At 43.0% G+C, this 17408-nt stretch overlaps 2 protein-coding genes across 11 annotated transcripts in view; one reads left to right on the forward strand and one right to left on the reverse strand.

Annotated features, from left to right (window-relative positions):
- Nucleotides 1-9095, forward strand: part of cers3a (ceramide synthase 3a) — a 54196-nt gene extending 45101 nt beyond the window's left edge. For all 6 annotated transcript variants that reach the window (XM_069910679.1, XM_069910680.1, XM_069910678.1 and 3 more), the window contains one exon: nucleotides 4392-9095. In XM_069910679.1, coding sequence (XP_069766780.1) covers nucleotides 4392-4514 — 123 coding nt within the window. In that variant the 3' untranslated portion in view covers nucleotides 4515-9095. The remainder of the gene's footprint in view (nucleotides 1-4391) is intronic.
- A 2920-nt stretch (nucleotides 9096-12015) lies between these two features.
- spg21 (SPG21 abhydrolase domain containing, maspardin) overlaps nucleotides 12016-17408 on the reverse strand; it is a 66695-nt gene continuing 61302 nt past the window's right edge. For all 5 annotated transcript variants that reach the window (XM_069910684.1, XM_069910685.1, XM_069910686.1 and 2 more), the window contains 2 exons: nucleotides 17025-17165; nucleotides 12016-16005 (listed from right to left, as the gene is read on the reverse strand). In XM_069910684.1, coding sequence (XP_069766785.1) covers nucleotides 15886-16005; nucleotides 17025-17165 — 261 coding nt within the window. In that variant the 3' untranslated portion in view covers nucleotides 12016-15885. The remainder of the gene's footprint in view (nucleotides 16006-17024; nucleotides 17166-17408) is intronic.

The raw sequence follows: 17408 nt of genomic DNA on the forward strand, positions 1-17408 counted from the left end.
TTGGAATCTTTTTCTTTGCTCTGGTCAAACAGTAGCTCGCACATATAATGTGCGGGTTGCAACAGTAGCGTATCTGCCATTGTATAGGACAGGGGTGTCAAACTCAAATTCACGGAGGGCCAAAATTAAAAACTTGGACTAAGTCGAGGGCCGAACTAAATATTTATTGAAAGTTTAACATTACATATGTTGAAAGAAGAGAAAACATGCAGATGTTGTTGAAAATTTTCAATAAATATTTAGTTCGGCCCTCGACTTAGTCTAAGTTTTTAATTTTGGCCCTCCGTGAATTTGAGTTTGACACCCCTGCTTTAGGAGGATAATGTTACAGGTCAGGAGTAGGTAGCTCAAGTTCACCCTTTGCTTGACCTGAGGGAAACATATTTGGTCCCTGTGGAGATGTAGTCAGCATTCACAGGCTGTGTCCATTTTGGCCTGCATCAGGACTCAGCATTTCCTGCTCACTCCTCAGGCTCTAGGCCTCTATTCACCCTCGACCCACCATCCCTCTACCTGACCAGTCCTTTACCCAACCTCTACTCACCCCTCACTCCACTCGCTCTGCCTCTACCCACCCCATCCTATACACGCCCCTCTACTGCCTCTCCCCTCAACCTGTTCCTCCCTCTACCCGTCTCTCACCCTCTAATCACCCCTCCCCTACTCACCCTGCCCCTCCCCTTTTACCTCTTCCCTATCCACCCCTCCTTCTACTCATCCCTCCCTCTAACTGCCCCTCGCACCACCATAACTTCCCCTGCCCATTACTCCTCACCTACACCCTCTGCCCACCCCTGCTTACCCACCCACTCAGGCCCAGTGCACTGCCGATCAGCCTTTGCGGACAGCCACCATCTCTCTTCACGTGCAGGGCCGAACCAGCCGTCCCTGGGGTCCGTGCGGGTGCAAGCGCTGAAGGCCGTGGCGACCGGGAGAAGTGCGCTCGTGCTGTGGAAGGGCCGTCCGGTGCCAGTCGCGCGTGGCTCGTGCTGCCCGGGGGCCGTGCGCAGCCTGCCATGTCTATCGCGCTGACAGGAAATCACAGGCGCTCGCCAATCCGCCGCACCGCTCGACAGGTGGGAGAAGTGACTGGTTGTGCGGGGAGCCTTCCAACCGGCTTGCCGGCTGATGACATCGACAGACTTCTCGTGTTACAATGGGAAGGATGTGCAATGAAGGGGGAGGATGGTGGGGGTGACATTTCCAAAAAACAGCATCAGCTCTCGCTGCAGGGCGGGCCACCTCTAATACATTTTTGAAATGATCTTGCGGGCCAAATATAATTGGCCCGCTGGCCAGAGTTTGACATGTGTGGTATAGGACAATTGGCTAAACTTCAAATTTCCACCTTAAATTTGGGTCGTCCTCTACAAAATTCTTACCTTGACAACAAAGTTGCAACTCCGCTGCATCTTCTTGCCGGCTCCAACGTCATCTTGCGCTTGCCCCGTTAGTCATTTGCCAAGTCTCAGGGCTCCTCCGTGAGATCCATCCGTCCGATCTCAGTGCTGTCGGCTCTGTACTGGCTTTAAATGGCTGGTCACTGGAGCCGACAATGGTTTATTTTATAATATTCAAATAAAATTTAAACCTTTAAATAAAAATTTTTACTAAAATTTTGTGATTTGCTTTTAACAGCATCCACTGGTCAGCAGTAAGTGCCAGATTTTTTTTTTTTGGGTGGGGGTGTACCTTTTTGAAAGGGTATCACTCATAATCAATATTTTGGGTGGAAATTCCAGGGTCATCCTGTATATCGTCATCCTATACAACAGCACGTACAGTAAGGTGGCTGAGACGGGAATCGTACCAGCCGCTGCTCACAATGGTAGTTTTAGCCAGCATGGTTGCGATCATGTGATTGCAGCTCTCAAACTTCCAAAGTTTATTGTTTGTGGCTTTTATGTTAAGCAGGTTTGGCCATCCCAGCTCTATAAAGTGTGCTGTTGACCAGCTTGAGTTTCACCAGTATTCTGTCTTTACTTCAACCACAGTATCTGCAGACTTTTCTTATTGTCATATTGTGCCTGGTACAGTGAGAAGGGTTCTTTTGCAGGCAGTCTAGGGGCTACTGCAGCACAAACTATAAGAGCAAGAGGACAATTGGGGTGTAGTGTAATTAGCACATAGCAAGGACTGCACCCCTGTGGGTCTATTCATGAGCCTAACATCTCCGGGCAAGAAGCTGTCCTTGAGCCCATGGGTGCATGGTTTTGCCTTCTCCCCGATGGGAGGAGAGGCATGTTCAGGATGTGGTGGGTCCTTCAGTATGTTGGCTGCTTTTCCGAGGTGCCCCTTGCTTTATGAAACTAGAGCGTTCCTATGAAGCCTTTCATTAAAGTGAAATGGCGTAAAGCAAAGACCCAATCGATACTATTGAAGGCTAAAAGCACTTACGTAAAAGCGAACACAGGTTTCTTTGTAAAAGCGAATTTTCGTAAAGTGGGGTATATCATGGGAGATGTAGGTGAGAGAGGTTTACATCATGCTCTGAATTACATGCCTCAGTAAATCTCACTTTCTCATTCCAATTCTAAGCTTGAGCGAGGTAATTTAAACGAAAGTCCTAGAGAAACTCAGCAGGTCCTGCAGCGTCCATAGGAGGTAAAGATAGATAAATGGTGTTTCGGGCCTGAACCCTTCATTATGACCAAAAAGGGAGGGAAGAGGCAGGGGTAGGAGCACAGGCCAACAAGAGGACATTGGTACAGGTGTGGAAGGTAGAAGAGAGAAAGCTGAGTGATAGAGGGGAGACTGGCTTTCTGATAGAAGAGGGATGGGGAACTGGAGGGAAGAAAAACTGAAGGTGAGGGTGAGACTCGAGGAGGGGTTTAACAGAAATTGGAGGTCTAGGTGGACTGGGATGTGGATGGGAGGGCTATGGTCTGGGTTCAAGACAATGGGACATAGAACATTACAGCATAGTACAGGCCCTTCAGCTCTTGATATTGTGCAGACCCATATATATATAAAAAAAAGTACCAAACCCACCTTAATCCTCTATTTTTCTTTCATCCATGTGCTTGTCTAGGACCCCCCAATGTTTCAGCCTCCACCACCATCCCTGGCAAGGCATTCCTGGCACCCATTACTCTCTGTATTTAATAAAACAAAACTTACCTATGATGGGTCTCCCCTAAGCCTCCCTCCCTTAACTTTGTAAATAAGTCCTCTGGTCTTTGGGAAACAGGTGCCAGGCCTTCCATAATCCTAGCAGATTCGGCAGAATAACAGTTTGCACAGACTAAATGGGTCGAAGGGCCTGTTTCTGTGGCGTAATGTCCCTTGGAAGCCCTGTGACTTGTTTTGAGTTTCTCCAGCACCTCCATGCATCGCGACTGGAGGCAGGTATGTGTTCTGGGCCAGGCAACATCCCAGCAGCTTGGGTGACAGCAGTCGTGAGGGATTCACCTTCCTGGCTGGCTTCTCCTCACCCTGACGCCTCCCCTCGCTGCTGCTGGCAGCCGTCACCAATTTTGGCAGCTGAGGCTGGGGATCAGGTTGAGCTTCTGGTTTCCAGCCCCTCACCCACCCTCTAGTGGTGATTCTAACCACATGTTGGGAGTTCGAAGAACAGTCATCGGTCCAAATGTTCATAATTGAGTTCAAGATGTACGAGGGGGTCTGGTTCCATTGACTTGTGTACAGCACACTTCCATGTTACTGACTGGAATGATGCTTCGTTATTGGAACTGTCAGGAGGTTCACTGGATCATATGATCTGGCTTCGTCCTCTTTCCAATTTTTGGGAAGGGGTATTTTGTCCTTGTCTTTACCTCTTAACATCGACTCCAAATCTTTTTCTCGCTCTCTTTGGAATAAGTGGGGCCATCGGGTTTAATTCTGACGGCTTCATAATCCCGCGCCGTTGGCCCTCACCTCCCTTATCACTAAGAAGGACTACATTAATGAGATGGAAAGATGCCGTCGCTCCCACTCACACTCAATGGTCATCCAGTGTGATGGCATTTCTGACCTTGGGGGGGGAAAAAAAAATTAGATGTTCCAAAATTTGTAAGATGAACTAGTTTCTGGTTTATGAACCCAGTTTGAGTTAAGCTAGTAGCCTCCGAAGGGAGGGGATTGATATTTAGATCATTAGTATAGTGGGTTTTTAAAATGTTTTTAAGTTTCAGTACTATTTGTGAGATTTGTTAATGGGTTTATTGTCATGTGTCTATGGAACACTTATTTGATAAAACCAATAAAAATATTGAAAAAAGGGAACTGCCAGAATATGCCTGTCTCTGGGAGTGATGGCGTACATTGGTGGGACAGCGCTCTGGAGCCATCTTTGTTCACTTCATCAGTGGGCCATTGACAATAACTTTATTTTGGATACATTACGTTACAGGTATCCATTAAGCCAAGCAATATTGTTTGTCTTTCAGCTGGACGGAGATGATCGGAGTGACAAGGAGGAGAGCGAGGAGAGTGAGGACGTAAGTACAGCCATGAAGAATGGTACCGGCGTCAGAGGGAGCCCGTCAGCTAATAGCCACCACACTCACTGAAGTTGGGAGGTCATCTGCGGCCGGGAGGGCAGGCTGTGCAACATGTCAACACCCTGTCAGTGGACCCTGAAGAAAAACCAAGTTTGTGAGCCCATCGGCTTTGGAATTACATGAGAGGCTGCTCTGAATCGACAAGCTATCAGTGTTCAACTTTAATGCCAGTGTCAAGGATCAATGTTGGCAGGAAGACTCCACTAATTTCACACCGGTGGGCAGCCTGCAACTCATTGGGAATTGTAAGCCAGAATTTCTCAGAGTTGAATGCTTTCATAAAGTCAGCCTCTCCAATCTAATTTCTTTCAATTCTTAACAAAAATCATATATCCCTTTGCTTCCCCCCCCAAACTCTGCAAACCATCAAGTTCACAACACATCCCATTATATTCTGCCCAACATTCAGCTCCCAACAACTCATAGACCAATGAGCATTTGAAGACCCCTGCTTCAAACTTGTACAGTCAGTCTTTTCTTGTCACTTGCACCATTTTATTCTGCCAATAACCATCTCTGCTTCAAACCCCGCAGAGAGTGATTGTAATCCCATCATTTTCCATCTACTAATTGTAATCTTAGGCTTTTATGCTGACATTTAAAACAGGAGCTGGATTCTGAGCCAAATGGCACCGCCAAGTGCAAAAAAATTAAATATTCCCGACTTCCCTGAGGTAGATTCAAGATGTCATTTGTGTAGCGCCTTTTATACATCCTCAGAGCTCCACAGTCAGTGAAGTACTTCCTAATGCAGGGAAACATGCGCATCAATCTGCATTTGGCAAGGGTCAACAAAACCATGATTTAGTAACGGCAAGGGTTTCTATATTTGTTCATTGGAGGAGGAATGTTTCCAGGAGGTCTTAAGTACAGAGTGTAATTAATCTACGAAATGCAAATAATTCCTCAGGAATATAAAACTTTGGCTCATTCGGTCGGTCCTATGGAGATGTAGATTAGTTATTCAAAGTCAATATTATAACCACCACTGGATTTCAGTTATTTCTCAAATTTTTAGTGTGGAAGGAGGCCATTAAGCTCCTCACCCAACACTACCTTCTAACAAGATTGTGACTGATCTTCTACCTCGTGCCATATTTCTCACCTTCCACCCCATTAAAAAAAAATCTTTAATATGCAAAAACCTCTTGATCTTTTTCTTGAGTGTATTAAGCTTCCACAATCTTTGGTGGAAAACTCTTAAGGTCACTTTTCTCGGTGCAGAAATTTCTTCTCATCTTAGTCCAAAATTATTGAACTCTTGTTTCAAGGCTGTGATTTCCTTCCCCCCACCCCTCCATTACATCATCACAAATCCCTAATTCTATATTCCTCAGTCAAGTAAAACACTATTTCTATTTGCCATGTAAAACCCTGTAAAGAATACTTTAATGAGATTGCCTTTAATACTTTCAATCACAGGAGAGACCTAATCTTTCCTCGTGGGTCAACAACATCCACCCCAGGAGTTATCTGGTGACCTTTATTTCACTCCTTCTCCCATAAGTGCATCCTTCCTTGGACGGGAAGACAAAATGGTACACTGTATTACATGCGTGGTCTTGCATCTTTATTCCTGTTCTCAAATCTTCTTGCAATGAAGGCCAACACGCTGCTTGCCTTCCTGGCTGCATTCACATCCCATCTTTCAGTGACGTATGTGCACGTATACCCAAGCTCCTCTGAACACTGACCCCTTTCCAACTCACCCGGAAAAATTAATCTGCCTTTCTGTCTTATCAAGTGGATGACCTTTTTCCACATTATAATCCATCTGTCATGTCCTCACTTTTTCACTTGACCTATCTCCCCTGAACCCCTTCTGCACCCTTCTTGCAAACACCCAGTTTAGTATTCCTCCCCTCCACCAAATTATTTCTATACATTGTGAATTTGGAGCCTAGCATCGATTGCTGTGGCCTCCCAACCTGAAAATGGGCCCTTCTTGCAGTCTCTCCACTATTCAATTAAAGCCAGTGTTCCTCCCCAATCCCATGTACCTTTGTTTAATTATCTTTCGTTGGCCACATTTTTAACTGTCCTTCTAAAAATTTCCCCATTCTTGCTCGTTCAAAGACTTGAGATTTGTCTGCATGGGGCTGTTATTATTTTCCAGTTCCTTCACCACTTCTAGAATAGACGTCAGCATTTTTCCTGCTGAATCTCTTGCCTGTTTAGGCCCTTTCTTCAACGTGTCCACGTTTGCTGCCTCAGACTCTGGTGCATTTATCACATTGAAATTTCCCTGCAGCAGAAACTCCTTCCACTCCACCACCCCTATTATTGTTGGATCAGGCCATTTACACCGGCCTAGTTGTACACTGTGTCAGACTTGTATACCGAGCTGATTCAATTCCACATTGATGATTCTGCTTCAACAAAACACACCCTCTTTCCCCAGTGTCCAGTTGATCCACCCCAATCTTTGAGCCAATTTGCACGATTTATGTAGTCTAGACATTGACATCCCTGTTCTAACTCCTTCAGCAGAACCTCCTCCTTTGTCGTTATTTCCCATATGCTCAAGACTGAGGAGCGCTATCCAGGCAGCACAGCTTTGGCACACGGGCTGGTGAGTGCAGAGAAAGGTATCCATCCCCCTAATGAATGTTTCCCTTCACTCCTCCAATACAAAAAGCCTACCGTGACACGGTGCTGTGGTCAGCTTGTCCGCGCCTGCAGAGGTTGCAATGAACCCCCATATCTGTGGATCCATTGCGATGCCAAGCTCTTCTAGCATTACCCCTTTGAATCCAGATGCCCACCTCACTTCTGGCCCTCTTAGGTGCTCAGGACTGCAGACATAATCCAAGGAGTGTGACTGCCGCCTAGAACTAAAGGCCCAGGTGAGCCCCCTCTCCGCTCTGATGTGTCGTCATTCCAAAACCACGGGCTCCAGCTCGTTGACTGTGAACCAAAGGTTTGTTGAGCTGGAGCCATGGTTACCTTCATATCCTTTCCATCAGCTCCCTAGCACTGTAGCTAATAATGTAGCACCTGTTATGTCATACTGGTCTACATTTAATTAATTTATTAATCTATTTTTTTTCAACTATAAGTTAGACCAGTCTTAACTCATTATAACTACTCTTTCATCAAAATCAATTGTAGATTCTGCAATCAGTACTTTAAAAAAAAAACTAGAGCTTTGGGGATTACCACTGAGAAGCAAATCTATTTGAAATGTGAACCCTGAATACGCTTGCATTAAATCACATTTGACACTTGAGTCAAAGGCTTAGCTTTCCACTCTCGACACAGTTAAGGATACGAAGTCATGCTGGAACAACCCAGAGGGAAAACATCATCATTTACTCTGGCTCAAAAATCAGTTCCAATTATGTGTAGCCAAACCTGTCACTCGGGCAGCTGAGTGGTTCCTCGGAGCACCACTGGTGCGCGTGGGCAAGCTGATCATCGGAGACATTGGGATGGGGTGCCCTGCGGCAAGATGAAATACTGCCACCATTCCTTTGAACAATTCCGTTTTACCTACATTTGTATTGGGGCTGTTTACATCTAATTCCTCGTTGCTCCACGTCTGCCAACAGCTGATAGCATCTCGAGTCGAAGCCAGACGGCATTAACTTCTCCCCAATGGGATCTGGAATCTCCAGCAGAGCCTGTTGTCTCAGAAATCCAAGCCAACCTACTCGATACTTTTATCACTTTTCAAGTGTGAGGCTGTTGATTTGAGAATTTCTGTTCATTGAGGAAGAATCCAGAGAGTTAATTGATCTGGTGGCAGTTGTACCAATCCCCCGGCGAGGGTTCACTTGAAACGTTGATCTTGTTTCTCCATCCAGATGCTGTCTGTCCCACTGAGCATTTCCGGTACTTTCTGACCCGTGGGCTCCCACCTTCCTCTGGTTCTCTGCAATCCAGATGCTGTGCCTGTGCTGGCCGAGTAGAAAGGACACAGTATCTGGTTGACACGAGGGAATCTGTTGTTGTCACTGTTTAATTAACCACGAGGAGGAGTTGTGTTCTGGTTTTCAACTCAAAAATCCATAAATATAAAATTATTAACAATGATGTGATTGGACAAGGCATCAAATATTTATTTAGAGACATTTGGAAGCCACAATGGTGTAGAAAGGGAGACTAGGGTTTGAAGAGCAACTTCATTCTGCTCCATCCGTTTTAACTCGACATTGCTCTGCCATAACTTGCATCTGATGTCACAGCCTCTTCCCAGTCACAATACTATGCACGATGCAAGCTGTCAAAGAGCGTGAGCCCATGAGTTCAACCATTGAATGATGGCCACACTGATTGGTCTGGTCCGAGCCTTGTCCACCATGGTTCCCAAATTGGGGTTTAGCCAAGCTGTGATTGGACAAGGAATGAAGTTCAGACCAGTGTCTTTCCTTCTCGCACAAAGGATTGTGAAGGAATTTAAATCATTTGGATTCCAGTGCATTCTTAACATTTATGTCGTAAGAACATCCTTAATCTTATTTGTTAGATGACTACTTGGGGGGGGGGGGCATCCCTCTTCTCTGCCACTTGTACATTGTCCTGAGCTGGTGTGTACTGTAAGTGAAACCTGAGCTTAACCCACTAAATAATAAACACCCATGTCTAATACTTTCATATTTTACCAACTGCATTTCTTCTTGCATTAACCTTGTTATACCGCTAAAGATCTGTTAAGTATGTTCTCATGCAATAAGGTTAATCAAAAATGTATTAAAACATGAATTTTTACAATAAACACATTTGACCATTGAAAAGCTGAAAACCTCAATACGAGAAATTTGAAATAAATACAGTGGAAGTCCAAAAATCCAGATCACCCAAGAATCCAGACTTTTTAAAAACTTCTAAATTTAGTGGGCTTTTGTGTGCGTAATAGCCACAGAGGCAACAAGCAACCACTTTTTCTTTAAAACTGCATGTTTTGATAAGTTTCAGGGGAAGGCAACCTTTTAATTTAGACACACAGCAGGGTTAACAGACCATTTTGACCCACGAGTACGTAGGTTAATTGGGCGGCACGGACTTGTGGGCCGAAATAGCCTGTTACCGTGGTGGATGTCCAAGTTAAAAGTTATTTGCTAATGAATAAACTTAACATTTACCTGTTTACCTCTTCTTTATTCCTCCTTAAATTTGAATTTTAAAAGTATCCAGACTGACCCAAACCCCGAGCAGTTCAGATTTTTGGACTTCTATGTGCTGAAAGTATTCAGGTTAGAGAGAGTGAGAAGAAGTATTAACATCAAGTCAATTACATGAGAAGTTACACTATTGGCGTGTGCATTGGAAAGTGTAAACAGATGTGCTTGTACACCCATTGAATATTTGAGGAATTTATTTTCATGTGACTGAGTGTGATTATATGATCACGTTTGTTTGAGCAAGATGGAGGTTAAAATTAAGTGAGCCTATGCTATTTCAAGGGGCTCTCACCTGTCTGCTGCCAGAGACTAAAACATTCATTGCTACTCTGCAAGTGCCCTTAATGTTTGTCTGAACCAACCAGACCCACCTTCCCCTCAGTGTCAGTGTCCCAAGGCATTTCACCTCTATACCTTCCAAGCCATCCGGCCATCAGAGCAATTCCTTGCTCCCTCCACCTGACTGACCTATTGCCATCTACCTACTCAGTCTGTCTCCAACCTCACAGCTCTTGGTGCCTCTGTCTCATCACCTGCAGTTCAACTGCTGTTCTGCAACCTGGTCTATTTCCTTCAATCATTTTTAGTTCCTTTCATAGAAACATAGAAATTCGGCCCTTCGAGCCTGCTCCGCCATTCAACGAGATCATGGCTGATCTTAAAGTTCAGTACCCCGTCCCTGCCTTCTCTCCGTAACCTTTAATACCCTTATACTGAAGAAATAGATCTAATTCCCTCTTAAATAGATTTAATGAACCTGCCTCTACTGCCCTCTGTGGCAATGAATTCCACAGATTCACCACCCTCTGGGTCAAGAAATTCCTCCTCATCTCGGTCCTAAATGGTTTGCCTATTATCCTCAAACCATGGCCCCGGGTTCTGGATTTTCCCAACCTTAGAAACATCCCATCTGCATCCATTCTGTCCAGTCCTGCCAGAATTTTATATGTCTCTATGAGATCCCCTCTCAATCTTCTAAACTCCAGCGAGTACAATCCCAATTTGCGCAATCTTTCCTCATAAGTCCTGCCATTCCAGGTATCAGCCTGGTGAATCGCCTCTGCACTCCCTCCATTGCAAGAACATCCTTCCTTAGATAAGGTGACCAAAACTGCACACAATACTCCAGGTGGGGTCTCACCAAGGCCCTGTACAGCTGCAGTAAGGTATCCTTGTTCCTATACTCAAACCCTCTTGATAGAAAGGCCAACATACCATTTGCCTTTTTAACCACCTGCTGTACCTGCATGCTCGCCTTCAGAAACTGGTGTACAAGTATCCCTAGGTCTCTCTGCACTTCCCCATCTCTTAATCTATTACCATTCAAATAGTAATCTGCCCTCCGGTTTGTATTACCAAAGTGGATAACTTCACATTTATCCACATTGTAGTGCATTTGCCATGTATCTGCCCAAACCCTCAATTTATCCAAATCACACTGGAGCTTCCTGACCCCCCTCTTCCGTGCACACAACCCCTCCTAGCTTAGTGTCATCTGCAAATTTGGAGATATTACATCCAATCCCCTCATCCAGATCATTAATGTAAATTGTGAACAGCTGGGGTCCCAGTACAGATCCCTGTGGCACCCCACTGGTCACCGCCTGCCACTCAGAAAATGAGCCATTTATCCCAACTCTCTGTCTTCTACCTGCCAGCCAGTTCTCAATCCACATCAATACTTTGCCCCCAATCCCATGAGCCTTGATTTTGGAAGCCAGTCGTTTATGCGGGACCTTATCGAAGGCCTTGACATTGGTCACTTTCCCTGTGATTGCTGCATCACATCGCTATCTTTTAGACTCAATTGGTCACCCTCAGAACTTTGGCAGTGTGGGACTAGAAAAATTTCTGGAAGTTACTATATACATCAAAACGCTTAGTTTGCTTTTCTTTTCTTTTAAAAATTACATAATGGGTTTTCCAGTGAACTTCGATATTCCTCTCCCCCCCCCCCCCAAATAACCTTTAAGTTTAAAGAAAGAATAGAAAATAGAACCAGCTAAGTTTAAAATGTGAGGGGACCATGGCCCAGTCAGTTTGAGGACTGAACAATGACTGATTTTTAAAGGGAGCATCAACACTTGGCTCAGCTAAATTTAAAGGGAGACCATGAAACAGAACAAAGAGAATTTAAAAACTAGAACACCTGGGTTTTTAAAATATCAGATCAACAGCGTTAGTGTTGAGTGTGTAAAAAGCTCCATTACCATACAGAAAGCAGCATATGACATAACAAGTTAGGAAGAGAGTTGAAAGCAAACTGGTATTCAGTGTATTCAAATACCTTCAGCTACTGCTGTAACCTTTTCAAAATGCAGCATTAATTCACATATGCATGCAAAAAGCACATGAAGAATACAAATGCACGCCAGTGGACCAAAATGTTAAATATTAGATGAGTTTAATACAAAAGTCTTCAATTGTTGGTGCAGGTAAGAATAGAAAATAAATTGTATAACATTTTTTTTGTTTCATTAATTGATTAAACTGTCATCTAAAGTGCAAATGTAAATTCTCCTGGGAAGTATTCTGCCATAGAACATCATCTGAAACTTTGGATTTTTATAAATTACAGAATTTTATAACCAATCCAAAATTATATTGACCACAAGAACTGAGTTACAGGGAAGACGTTAAACAGATTAGGACTTTATTCCTTCAAGTGTCGAAGAATGACGGGAAATTTGATAGAGGTATGTAAAATGATGAGGGGCATAGAGTAAATTATAGGTAGACTTTTTCCATTGAGGCTGCGTGGGATGCAAATCAGAGGACATGGGTTAAGTAAGGGTGGAAGGGGGAAAGGTTTGGGGGAACTCCTTAATGCAGAAAGTAGTGGGAGTGTGGAACGAGCTGCCAGCTGAAGTGGAAAATGCGGACTCAATTTAAGAAGAATTTGGACAAGTACATAGATGGGTGGGCTATGGACTGGTCGCAGGTCAGTGGGACTAGGCAGAAAAATAGTTTGGCAGACTACAAGGGCCTGTTTCTTTGCTGTAATTTTCTATGGCTCCAAGTTTGGGTTAGCAATGTTTGCTGGAACCTTTAATGGGTTGTGAGAATTTGACAGGTTGCAGCAAAAGATGACAATTCCACCTTCGCAAAAGATCCATTCAAAATTAAGGGTGTATTTGGAAAGCCAAAGCAAATACTATATTTTATTCACAATATTGTTGAATTTTATATTAAGAGGAGCATTATCCTGCTCCTTTACCCAAAGCTTATAGGATAAAAACCAAGTCCAATTTTGTTACACATATTCTTGGTGTAAAGGCTGCGAGTTTCCCAGGACACTAAATGCACAAATTATAGTGTCCCCTCAGGAAACCAGCAGAAGAGGATACAAAATGAATTTCCTGCAGGAATCCCTTTCACATTTCAATGAAATGTTCTCAGTCGGGAACGTAAACATCAATATCATTTTCCTGGAAATTAATCTATTCAGCAGTGTAGTGAACGTCACATCTCGCCATTTCATAAAATTACACAACCATTAACTACCGATACCTCGTCATCACAGCACCACAGGCAAGCATTCAGAGTATTATCCCTTCAAAGTTCAGTTTCTTTCTTTTCTTTGGCTTGACTTCGCGGACGAAGATTTATGGAGGGGTATGTCCACGTCTGCTGCAGGCTCATTGGTGACTGACAAGTCCGATGCGGGACAGGCAGGCACGGTTGCAAGGGAAAATTGGTGAGTTGGTGTTGGGTGTTTCCCTTTGTCTTTTGTCAGTGAGGTGGGCTCTGCGGTCTTCTTCAAAGGAGGGTGCTGCCTGCCGAACTGAAGGGCGCCAACATGCACGGTTGGAGGCAAGATCAGCCCACTGGCGGTGGTCAATGTGGCAGGCACCAAGAGATTTCTTTAAGCAGTCCTTGTACCTCTTCTTTGGTGCACCTCTGTCTCGGTGGCCAGTGGAGAGCTTGCCATATAACACAATCTTGGGAAGGCGATGGTCCTCCATTCTGGAGACGTGATCCACCCAGCACAGTTGGGTGTTCAGTTTACTGTGCTATCAATTAAATGCTACCTCATTGTCATCAACTCCATAGAGACAATGTCACAGCTCGAACTGAACTTCAATTGCTTCAGGCTGTTCCAGAAAGAGGTTTAAAAAGTTATCTGGCCTTCCAGATTATTTATCAAAAAACCCATTACAAACTGAATTTAAATTGCTGATACAAATTAGCAACAAATCCCACACTCCATAAAATGTCAAAATTTAGCATGGCATCTTGGACAAAGGCTCTTAAACATTTACATTGGGAAATAGCCTCAGCTCACCTCACATTGGATGATAACTATCTAAATTCAGCGTTTCAATCGGTGGCCAGTGGCCCAAGTACAGTGATAAGTTTCCTGAGAAAAATGACAGTCCGCCTTCGATGAAAATTTGAGTGCTGCTCCCAAGAACGCAACTATTGCTAAAAAAAAAAGGCCTCGAGGAGAATGGATTTGATCTGTTAATGGCCACGTAAAATTAATGCACAGGTTCAGAGAATGTAATGATAGGACAGCTCTTTGATAAATCAGCAGATTCCTCTGACAGTCTCTTGGGCAAGAGACTACTCCTAGAGTGGTTCAGTGGGTACCATACCTAATGCTACAGTAGCTTTGGAAGAATCGTTGGGAAAATGTATTTGGCACTAAGAATTTTGAAATAATAAATGGATTAGTTGGAGGTAAGTCATGTTTGAATACTTGATTGATCTTTCAGTGAGGTAACAGAGAAAGTTGGTTAAGGAAATAGAACAGATGTTATCTGTAAGAATGTCAGGAATCACTTGAAAAGATGTGAAAACATTTTTTTAGCCTGTGCAAACGATGGAGTTTCTTATTGGGTAATAAATTCAGTCTGCTGGTTGGATCGTTTTATTCCTCAGGCAACAGTTGGTATTTCCACCATGTGTGCCATCCAACAAGAAGTCAGACTCCAGCCTGCTTAACAGGAGATTCTCAGAGAAATTGATTCATTAGTCCTCATTTCATTATGCACATCAACTTTGCTAAAGGATCACTCTCAAAAAAATTATTGGTTGGACCACTATGTAAAGAATTTTGGTAACACATTTTGGGAAGGAGAAATAGTCCAGTAAAGATCTACTTGCAAAGAGTGAATGGTGATATTGGAAAAGCTGGGTTCTTACAATCAGATCATGAACAAGTCCCGGTACATTACTTAACAGCAAGACTTGTGAAGCAGGGGAGAGATTGCTGGGGATGCAGGATTTACTGATAGCAAATAATCTAGCTTCAAGAGCACACAAAATGGAAAACAAAGTGTAAAAATTTCTGTGAGTCAGGCTGAGGTGAAACAATGATCAGAGAACGAAACAGGTGTAAATTAGATTTGGCTATGAACATATACTATGGCATACTACATGAACAGTTTAATTTAGTAATTATTAGAAGACATCAATCCAAAGTCACCTATGTGGGCTGAACCTTAAAAGTAGTTTTGGACTTTATGTAATATTGCTTGCAGTGCAGTTAATTTACAAAATGCAGCAAACACAGTGGTATCATGATACCAGATTATAATTGAGGCAAGTGAATCCCACCTTCAATGAGTGGGATTATCCTAATAAAAATAATTACAAGATAACCAAGTTCAATGATGGGCCAGATTATTTACAGTTTCAACTCTTACAAGTAATCGGTTATACTCAAGCATTCAATCCCGGCTTTATATTTGCAATTATAAACAACTAGTTAATTACTACATAAAGTAATATGTAAATTTAGTTTTGCATCAACTTCAAAACAAATTGTGGCAAACTTTTAAATAATTGTTTAAAATATTTTCAGTGTAAAATACAAAAAATGCCCTATATAACAATTTCACATAACTCAGTAAAACAAGCCCAGCCTTAAAAAAATGACATGGTTTTGGCCCTCAGACAAGTTGTATATGAAACATCTAACTGGTCCAATGCTGTATCAAAGAATGAATTTAAGAAAAAATGGGAACTGATGCAAGGGATGAATCTAAGGATACATTTTTACTTCTTTCTCAGCTATTTATGCATGGCTTGGAGAGTACTTCATTAACTAGATAGGAGATTGTCCAGTGTGGCACACAAACCAGGCCTGTTAACACATACTGTCTGGGGATTAAATCTGCTCATAATAAACAAAAATAAACCATACTATAAAGAAAACTTTTTTTAAAAAGAAAGGCACCACGGACACTTTTAAAAAAAGTTCTAAGCACAGTGCCTTTATGTGGAGAATTAGTTTCCTTCAAGGATGATCGTTACAATTCCCCTTCATTCACATTGTCAACTCTGGCTCTGTGCACTTCAAGTTCCTCAGCGCTCACCATGGCTGGGTCAATTGCAGCATAACGGGTACCATGGAACTGCCGCAGATGAATCTGAAATCAGAGACTAAATGTTATACATGTGGAAGTTAAACTTACAGCACAGAACAGTTCGGCCCTACTAGTCCATGCTGTAACAAATCCCCATCCTCCTAGTCCCACTGACCAGCACCCGGCCCACTTAAATAAGTTCAGTCTTTAGTGGCTGAAGTTGCTAAAGTCTTAAACATAATGTGTTTCGAACATCAAGTAAAATCAGTTAAATCCACGGTCAATACAAATGACATCACTGCTTCTAGGTGTAGGAAGCAGTTATCAAAAGCCATTTTGCAGAGAGAACGTATTGTGATAGTGATAGAGGGGTTCAGTGGTGTTTTGAATAATACGAAGTTGAACATGGTTTTATAAATACAGGTGGGATACTAATTTTACAAGATTTAAGAATTTTGACTTTAAAGAAAAATTTGGATGGATACAGGTTGGAAGGTGACGGGAAAAAAAAACAAAACACGCTGAACCGTACAAAAAAAAGAGCATTTAATATTAATGGAAACCAAAAGCAGTCAGTAGGTTTATAAAAAGCAGCTAATAGAGGGGATGGAGCTAAATAATAATTTGCTGGCCCAGCAGTTTTACAGGACGATCAGATTCTACGCCCATTGATTCCCAAAAGTACCCTTGTTTCTTATTTTGAGATGTGACACAGAAATATAACCTTCTCAGGAACCATGCAAGTTTAAAGGGCCCCAGTCAAATTTTGAAGTGAACATGAAAAACAGGCCCTGGTTAAATTAAAGGAAGTAAATTAAAGGAGAAATAGGTTTCCCATGAGCTGAAAGGGATGTTGGATACAGGCCATAGTAATTTTAGAAGGGACACGTCGTTCAGGGGAACGTGGGGGGAAAAACCCCAGCGAGCCACATGGCAAATGATCAGCATTTTCAAACAAATGGACTTTGAACTATTGAAGTTTCATGTTATATTCCTAGAGGTAGCGAACCTTTATCAAGGAAGCAGTTAATTCAATGTCATGTTCTTGAAACAGGTACAACAAAAAATGTTTGGCACTTCACCTGTACATAAAGGTTCACTTCAGCACTGCGGCACAAGTAAGGAAAGTTACCACCAGTTTTCAGATGTGCCCGTCTTGCATTTGGGTACAATTTGTACATTTCTTCTTTGGCTTCTTGTGAAAGTGCACTGTGGTCAAAAACCTAAAACAGGTGATGGAAACAGGTGATAAAATACTGCTCGACACAGTATGCATTGAGCACATGAAAGTCACTGTTGTTGAAGGAAGCATGGGATTGATCAAGGGGTGGAAGGCATGGTTAGTGTAGCGGTTAGGGCAATGCTGTTACAATGCCAGTGACCAGGGTTTGAATTCAGCACTGTCTGTAAGGAGTTTGCACGTTCTCCGTGAGTTTCCTTCAGGGGCTCAGTTTCCTCCCACCCTT

This window comes from Narcine bancroftii, chromosome 14, assembly GCF_036971445.1.
Source record: "Narcine bancroftii isolate sNarBan1 chromosome 14, sNarBan1.hap1, whole genome shotgun sequence".
NCBI classification, from domain to species: Eukaryota; Metazoa; Chordata; class Chondrichthyes; order Torpediniformes; family Narcinidae; genus Narcine; species Narcine bancroftii.